This window comes from Panulirus ornatus, chromosome 38, assembly GCF_036320965.1.
Source record: "Panulirus ornatus isolate Po-2019 chromosome 38, ASM3632096v1, whole genome shotgun sequence".
Lineage (NCBI taxonomy): Eukaryota > Metazoa > Arthropoda > Malacostraca > Decapoda > Palinuridae > Panulirus > Panulirus ornatus.
Window position 1 is genome coordinate 19,885,518 of NC_092261.1, and position 8,943 is coordinate 19,894,460.

At 41.5% G+C, this 8,943-nt stretch overlaps 1 protein-coding gene across 1 annotated transcript in view; it reads left to right on the forward strand.

Moving 5' to 3' along the window:
* The first annotated feature begins 336 nt into the window (after nucleotides 1-336).
* The window catches only part of LOC139760952 (uncharacterized), a 111,669-nt gene continuing 103,062 nt past the window's right edge, over nucleotides 337-8,943 (forward strand). Inside the window, exons 1-4 of the mRNA XM_071684738.1 lie at nucleotides 337-554; nucleotides 1,421-1,436; nucleotides 2,429-2,576; nucleotides 4,244-4,376. Of these exons, the coding sequence (XP_071540839.1) occupies nucleotides 337-554; nucleotides 1,421-1,436; nucleotides 2,429-2,576; nucleotides 4,244-4,376 (515 nt within the window). The remainder of the gene's footprint in view (nucleotides 555-1,420; nucleotides 1,437-2,428; nucleotides 2,577-4,243; nucleotides 4,377-8,943) is intronic.

Genomic DNA, 8,943 nt, shown 5'->3' on the forward strand with positions numbered 1-8,943 from the left:
CGGCAATCTAAAAAGGAATCCGCGGGCAGCCTGCCAGTTACAGTCCTATTAGCCTCACATCAATTATTAGAGATAATATCTTAGATTAACTGAAACAATACAGTCTGATCAGAAATGCACAGTATGGTTTTAGAAGTCACAAATCATGCTTTATACACCTCCTTGAATTTCATTGTAAATCATTGTAAATGACAAGTCCAAAATTATAGATGTTATATTTCTGGACTTCTAAAAATCATTCGACATAGTTCCCCACGTTAAGCTGATGCATGAAGCCCGGGCTTTGTGGATTAGTACACAGGAATGTGTGTGTGTGACAGGAGGTAGAGAGTTGTAATGGCTGGGGAATCATCACCGTGGTCACCCTTTGCCAGTGGGATCCCCCAGGGGCCTGTACTTTTCGTCATCTATACCAATGATATTGATGTAGGGCTGAAAAACTTTGTGTCCATATTTGTGGATGTCAAAGAGATCGGCAATATCATATCAACTGATGAGGATAGGCTAAGATTACAAGGGGATCTAGATGAAATAGCTGAATGGTTTAGAAAATGGTAAATGCTATTAAACGTAGAGAAATTTTAGTAGTTGCTAGTAGGAAACCTTTACAAGAATTCCGTTTATGAACTGATGGACCACAAGATAAAAGACACCCTTTGTATGAGGGACCTGGAGGCCTCTGTCTCCAACGACTTTAATTGTCCCCAGCATTGTAACGAAGCTGCTAAGAAAGCAAATGGGATGTAAGAATTTATCAACATAAACTTCCAATACGATAGCAAGGATTTAATAGTGCCACTACACCTAAGTCTAGCTAGACCCACTTCGAGTATGCAGCGCAGTTCTGGACCTCCTCCTAAGTAAGGATATTCTTCACTTGGAAGCAGTGCAGCGAAGAGCAACTAAATTGCTTCCTTTCATAGGTAACAATCCATATGAAGATATATCGCGAGGATTGACTTTGTTCTCACTAATCAAGAGGCGGTTCCGAGGAAAATTTATAGAATGTTTTAAAATACTTAAAGGATTCAACAACGTCGATACTGAAAAATTCCTTACAGTCGCGCCTGAACCACCAACGAGAGAAAATGGACTGATACTTAGAGGTCAACAAGTCAATCTGGATTGCAAGAAGATATCTTTTCAACATCGCTGATGCTTAGAATAACCTCATATGACATGTTATATAGATTAACACTGTTAATATCTTCAAAACTAAGCTTGATTATCACTTGTTACTATCAAGTATTGAGCAGGTTTATCTAATCAATTATGATAGTGTACTGATATGTTGTGCTATAATCTCAACCACTAATCTCACCCTGGTCATGCCGCGGTGTCTTAAGATCATGGGTTAACCTGTGTCGCCTACTTTAAAGGAACAAATAGGAAGTCTTTTATCATTATCCTTCCACATCAGGAAAAATATGAACATGGTAAGTCGCGAGGCTGGATGTCAAAACAAAAAACGAAGGGATGAATGTCTTTGCTGGTGTGATTCAAAACATTTACGTTCATTCTACCTTCTGACTTTTCTATACAAATTTACTACAAGGTATTTTTTCTACTTGTTTCCAGCTCGGCGTGTTGCCAGAGGAAGTGTAGGGTTGGGAAAGAGCCTTTGCTTTGCTATCCTTTTCTTTGTTGCTTTTAAGAGAAGTACATCTTTTTTAGTAGTGTTAAGACCAGACCACCTCGCTTGGACCTTGGATTTGTGTGGTCTGTGTACCTATGTAACTCTCTCTCAAATACACCTTGAATTATTCATGTCTCATCTTTATGTTGGACATTTTTTCCGGATGTTTTTATTCATTAGATTAGCTCTTGTTTCTTAGTGGCTGATATATTTAGCTTCAGATGGTGTGTGTATCTTCAAATTAAGTTTCTTTTACTTATCAAGTGCACGTGGTCCCTATTTCATACCTTAATTGGCCTTAATCTTTAAATTTAGGACGAGCCTTATCTGCTTCATTCAGGTGCAAACTTTAAATTGAGGTAGGTCGTCCATAACATTAGCAACAAACAGACTTCATCCTCTGAACTTTAAGTGGCCTTTATATCCATCCTCGCTTCTTTAATGTCTCACGGCTTGTAATTTCAGCTCCTTGTTTCCTTTCTGTCAAGTGTCGATTCGATAAAGGTTGAATAGCAATGGGCCAATTTTTGGAATCATTCTTTTTCCATCTATATAAGTACAGTATATAACCATGTTCAATAAACTGTGATGAACAGAGCAAGACTGGTGCACGAACTGCGAGAATTTTCATAGCGGCGACTCTTTTAAATTTCTTGGCTGAATCTTATTACGAAACTTCACTTAATCAAAGTTGAGTGCTGGGCTGACATGCATAGTGACCAGGGGTCCTGAAGACCGATAACGTCAAGGATGTATGGGCAACTGATGCAAACACACGGTGCTTGTCAACAGACGAGCATTACCCATGAAGCAACAGTCCAGCAGATTGTGATTTGTTTAATAGTAACTGCTGATCGTGTGCCGGTAGTAACCTTTAAACAACAAAGTCACCCGAGAGGGGAGAAGCAGCTGGGTCACAATGACGAACTGGCGTCACTACGTATGGCATCAATATGACGCCATCAGCACGATGACGTCTGAAGCACAAGTGTAGGGCCTCCGTCGTATGCAAGCCAATCAGCTGAGTTCCTCCAAGACGAAATGGCTGGCTCTCACACGAGCGACACCTGGAAGACGTCACCACAACAGCTGCACGAACAGTTACTGTTGACTCTTGACCTACACTGAGCACAGGGATGTTCAGGGCACCACACCGGCTGCAGGTACTTAAGGAATACCTTGAAAGGCACTGGAACACTGGCAGGGGAGCCACCGTAGTACAACCGCTGTAAGAAGGTCTTTGTGTACTGTAGAATCAGTGTTTCAATCACTACAATCCCTTTCCTGTTGATGGGTGACGATGAAAATTTGTTGGCATTTTTGGTATTCTATTTTCATTTTCTTGTATAGAGAATTGGTCTATCAGGTACAAGCAGAGAACATACGTAACTGAAGCCAGACCAGCTCCCTACCTAGGAGTTGTCTAGGTCTCACTTTCTGACTTGGGCTGGTCGTTGGGACTGTATTGAACCAGACTTTTCACTACCCTGGATTCACAATACATCCTTGGTTTGCATAGGCTAGAACACAAACCCTTGATGAAAGACCTACACGTAAAGAACTGGACATATGATCCTCTAAGTACCACATCATCGTCTCAGTCACATCTTTCCCGAACCAAACATGCAGTCGTGCAATAAGAACTGTGTTACACTCATTGCTTAATAATGATATAGTAATTGGATAATTTCACCGGCCACAACTGTAGGTTAGGTGTAGATCCATCCTAACACGCCCACCCGCAGCACAGAGCTGTAAGTAAGGTACGGACGGACCCAGCCCAACATCCTCACCCACAACACTGAGCTTTAGATCAGAATTAAAGGCACAAGGGGAGAGGGTATCAAGATCAGCTCAATTCTGAAATTACCTAAGATAAAGTCATGAGGGGAGAATGGTTCAACATAAGCTTAAACCTGACCTTGCCAGAGATAAAAAAAGAAGAAAAAGACTCGAGGGGAGAGGGAGGGTCAACATCAGCTCAATCTTGACCTTGCCAAAGATAAAGGCACACGGAAGATGGAGTCAGCATCAGTTTAGACTTGACCTTGCTAGAGTTAATGCACGAGGGTAGATTGGTTAACATCACTTTGATATGACTTTGTCGGAGATAAAGGCACGAGGAGAGAAGGGTTCAGCATATACTGTTACATAGAAAGGAACTGTTTGAAAGCGAAGATCGTGCTTGAAAACAAAAATTGAACTTGGAATGATAGTTGCCAATAGTTGAGCTCATTTATTTGATCTATACAGGATGGAACAGCTGAAGAAATTGATAAGAAATTCATGATTAATGAATTGCACACTATCTCACACTATCTCTTCTTTTTTTTCTTTTGAGTACATTTTTCCCCTTAGGTGTAGATGGCATAAGCAGAAAAACGACTGAAATTCAGTACCTGTACTTTATGTGGTATGTTGGTAAAGTCTTACATCTTGTAGAAATCTTTCAGTTACAAATGAAATTATCTAGTCATGAGTAACGAATGCTGGGACACAATTTCCTGCTAGACTGTGAAAGTAGACATCTTATCCCTTGAATTGATAAATGTGTCTATGTGTCGTGGAAGAGTCATGTACTAGCCTAACTTTTATTTACTTCTGAAGAATCTAAACAAGACGTCGTTTGGAGGCTACAGCAAGATGACGTCCAACAGACTGAGCCAGAGTGCTTTCAGAAGACACTTGCTGCTGCTGCTGCTGCTGCTGCTTCTGCCAGGGATATATCTCACGCCTCAAGGTAAGATGAAGAGTATGTCAAGTGGAGTGTTGTCTTAAAGCGAGCACCAGCTGCGCCATCTGTCCCCTGATATACTGCCTGTCATTAACCTCACCTTCACGTTGAGCACCAGCTGAGTTACTTGTCTCTGCCACATATGCCACATATAACTAACCTCGCCCCTCATATTGAGTCCCTCATATTCAGTCCCATAAGTATCATCTGTCACTAACTTCACTCTTCGTACCCTAAGATAGAACCATTATCCTAGTTCAGAGAGACAATATGGGGCTGTAATTTGTTATTTACTTACGTCACATCTCTTAGTGTGGCTGGCAGATTTTCCTCCAGTACGTCAGTCATGATGCTTGTTTCGTTCTGTGTAAATCTGGAGTTTTTGTGAGTATTTGCGTTATGTTACTTGCCTGGTATCATAGCATCTCGGGTTCAATGGCATCAAGGCCAAGTGTACAGCTCACTTATTATCTAAACATGCAAGAAAACAAAATGATATCAACCATTGCTATACATTAGTGGTAAGAAATACGGTTATATCTTATACGTCCAAAGAAAACATTTTCTTATGAATGCGTATGTATGTAAAGGCACATTAATTTCAATACGATACTTTATAACTGTTTTATGTGCGGGATATCCACGTTTATGAACGGTACATGGTTGGTTTCAAAGACCGACATGTTATAATTTTTCAATAGTCTAAGATGAGTTGTTGTACTGCTCTGTGATGGACTCTCTTTCTCATCTTGTTAACCGCCGCTCTGAATATGCTTCCCTTCCGCCCTGGCTTCTCTTCTTCACAGGACGTGACAAAAGGTGGATGTAGCCTTTAGTCTTCCATCCTTCATTATCTGCTCTACTAGCGTCTGATGGCAAAATAGATTTTGTGTGTCGGTAGATGTGTGTTGTGTATCAGACGTAAGCAAATGTTTAACATCATTTATTCCTCTACAGTGGAAAAATCGGCATCTTTAACCGCCACCCGTAATAAGCCTGTAACACCTATAACAAGGTTGAGATAGTTTTTAAAATAATGTAGCAAAGATCAACCAAACTAAAAAGAACTGAACCAGGATCCATGATCATGCAGAGGAGCTGAGAATATGGCAGCAGTTCTAAGGTCCACACACCAGTGCTGCACGAAATAGATAAAGACCACGTTGGCCAAGGAAACAGCAGACATTAAACTCAAGAATAAAGTAACCCAAATGATAGAGAAAATCGCAAAAATGAAAAACCCATACTTCTGAACAAATGGTACTATGAAGTGAATATTGCTGAAACAAAAACAAAAACAAACTAAATGATTTCATAGTTATATTAGAAGCAAGACAGTAATTACCCAGTCAACTGGGACGACTCTTATAAAACGGCGACTGGGTTCAAGATAATGAAGCCATGGCAAAAATCCTATATAGATTTTAGCGCAAGGAAACAGACTAAAGAATGGCCCAACCCCCCCACATACATATGAATATATATACACGCACACACACGCACATATACGTACCTATACATTTCAGTGTATACATACATATACAAACACAGACAAATACATATATACACATGTACATATTCATACTTGCTGCCCTCAGCCATTCCCTTCGCCACCCCGCCACACATGAAATGGTAACCCCCTTCCCCCACATGCTCGCGAGGTAACGTCAAGGAAAGACAACAAAGGCCACATTCGTTCACACTCAATCTCTAGCTGTCATATGTAATGCACCGAAACCACAGCCCCCTTTCCACATCCAGGCCCCACAAAACTTTCCATGATTTACCCCAAACACTTCACATGCCGTGGTTCAATCCATTGACAGCATGTCGACCCCGGGATACCACATCGTTCCAATTCACTCTATCCCTTGCACACCTTTCACACTCATGCATGTTCAGGCTCCGATCGCTCAAAATCTTTTTCACTCCATCCTTCCACCTCCAATTTGGTCTCCCACTTCTCCTAGTCACCACATATCTCTCTGACACATATATCCCCTTTATCAATCTTTCCTCACTCATTCTCTCCATGTGACCAAACCATTTCAATACACCCTCTTCTGCTCTCTCAACCTCAATCTTTTTATTACTACATATCTCTCTTAACCTTTCATTACTTACTAGATCAAACCACCTCACACCGCATATTGTCCTCAAACATCTCATTTCCAACACATCTACCCTCCTAAGCACAAACCTATCTATAGCCCACGCCTCGCAACCATATAACATTGTTGGAACCACTATTCCTTCAAACATGCCCATTTTTGCTTTCCAAGATAATGTTCTCGCCTTCCACACATTCTTCAACGCTCCCAGAAACTTCGCCCCCTCCCCGACCCTATGACCCACTTCCGCTTCCATGGTTCCATCCGTTGCCAAATCCACTCCCAGATATCTAAAACACTTCACTTCCTCCAGTTTTACTCCATTCAAACTTACCTCCCAATTGACTTGTCCCTCAACCCAACTGAACCTAATAATCTTGGTCTTATTCACATTTACTCTCAGCTTTCTTCTTTCAACACTTTACCAAACTCAGTCACCGATTTCTGCAGTTTCTCAAAAGAATCAGCCATCAGCGATGCATCATCAGCGAACAACAACTGACCCACTTCCCAAGCCCTCCCATCCACAACAGACTGCATACTTGGCCGTCTCTCCAAAACTCTTGCATTCACCTCCCTAACAACACCATCCATAAACAACTTAAACAACCATGGAAACATCACCCACCCCTGCCACAAACCGATATTCAATGGGAACCAATCGCATTCTTCTCTTCCTACTCGTACACATGACTTACATCCTCGATAAAAACTTTTCACTGCCTCTAGCAACTTGCTTCACACACCATATACTCTTAACACCTTCCACAGAGCATCTCTATCAACTCTATCATATGCCTTCTCCAAATCAATAAAGGCTACATACCAATCCATTTGTTTTTCTAAGTATTTTTCTCACATACATTCTTCAAAGCAAACATCTGGTTCACACATCCTTTACCACTTCTGAAACCACACTGCTCTTCCCCAATCTGATGCTTTGTACATGCCTTCACCCTCTCAATCAATACCATCCCATATAATTTCCCAGGAATACTCAACAAACTTATACCTCTGTAATTTGAACACTCACCTGTATCCCCTTTGCCTTTGTACAATGGCACTATGCATCCATTTCGCCAATCCTCAGATACTTCACTATGAGCCTTGCCGGCTTTCATCTTCCGAAAACCTTTCACTACCTCTTTTGTGTTTACCAAACCATTCTCCTTGACCCTCTCACTTCGCACACAACCTCGACCAAAATACCCTATATCATCTAACACATCTATCGTCTAACACATCCAACAAACCTTCAAAATATTCACTCCATCTCCCTCTCACATCACCACTACTTGTTATTACCTCTCCATTAGCCCCCTTTCGCCGATGTTCCCATTTGTCCTCTTGTCTTACGCACTTTATTTATCTCCTTCCAAAACATCTTTTTATTCTCCCGAAAATTCAATGATACTCTCTCACTCCAACTCTCACCCCATCCCTGGTACTTCCTCACACAAGTCTCCTTCCCAAGCTCACTTACTCTCACCACTCTCTTCACCCCAACATTCTTTCTCCTTTTCTGAAAACCTCTACGAATCATCACCTTCGCCTCCAGAAGATAATGATCAAACATCTCTCCAGCTGCACCTCTCAAAACATTAACATCCAAAAGTCTCTCTTTCACGCGCCTATCAATTAACACGTAATCCAATAACGCTATCTAGGAGGTAAGTTTGAATGGAGAAAAACTGGAGGAAGTAAAGTGTTTTAGATATCTGGGAGTGGATCTGGCAGTGGATGGAACCATGGAAGCGGAAGTGAATCATAGGGTGGGAGAGGGGGCGAAAATCCTGGAAGCCTTGAAGAATGTGTGGAAGTCGAGAACATTATCTTGGAAAGCAAAAATGGGTATGTTTGAAGGAATAGTGGTTCCAACAATGGTGTATTGTTGCGAGGCGTGGGCTATGGATAGAGTTGTGCGCAGGAGGGTGGATGTGCTGGAAATGAGATGTTTGAGGACAATATGTGGTGTGAGGTGGTTTGATCGAGTAAGTAATGTAAGAGTAAGAGAGATGTGTGGAAATAAAAAGAGTGTGGTTGAGAGAGCAGAAGAGGGTGTTTTGAAATGGTTTGGTCACATGGAGAGAATGAGTGAGGAAAGATTGACCAAGAGGATATATGTGTCGGAGGTGGAGGGAACGAGTAGAAGTGGGAGACCAAATTGGAGGTGGAAAGATAGAGTGAAAAAGATTTTGAGTGATCGGGGCCTGAACATGCAGGAGGGTGAAAGGCGTGCAAGGAATAGAGTGAATTGGATCGATGTGGTATACCGGGGTCGACGTGCTGTCAATGGATTGAATCATGGCATGTGAAGCGTTTGGGGTAAACCATGGAAAGTTCTGTGGGGCCTGGATGTGGAAAGGGAGCTGTGGTTTCGGGCATTACCGCATGACAGCTAGAGAGTGTGAAAGAAGTAAGATATATATATATATATATATATATATATATATATATATATA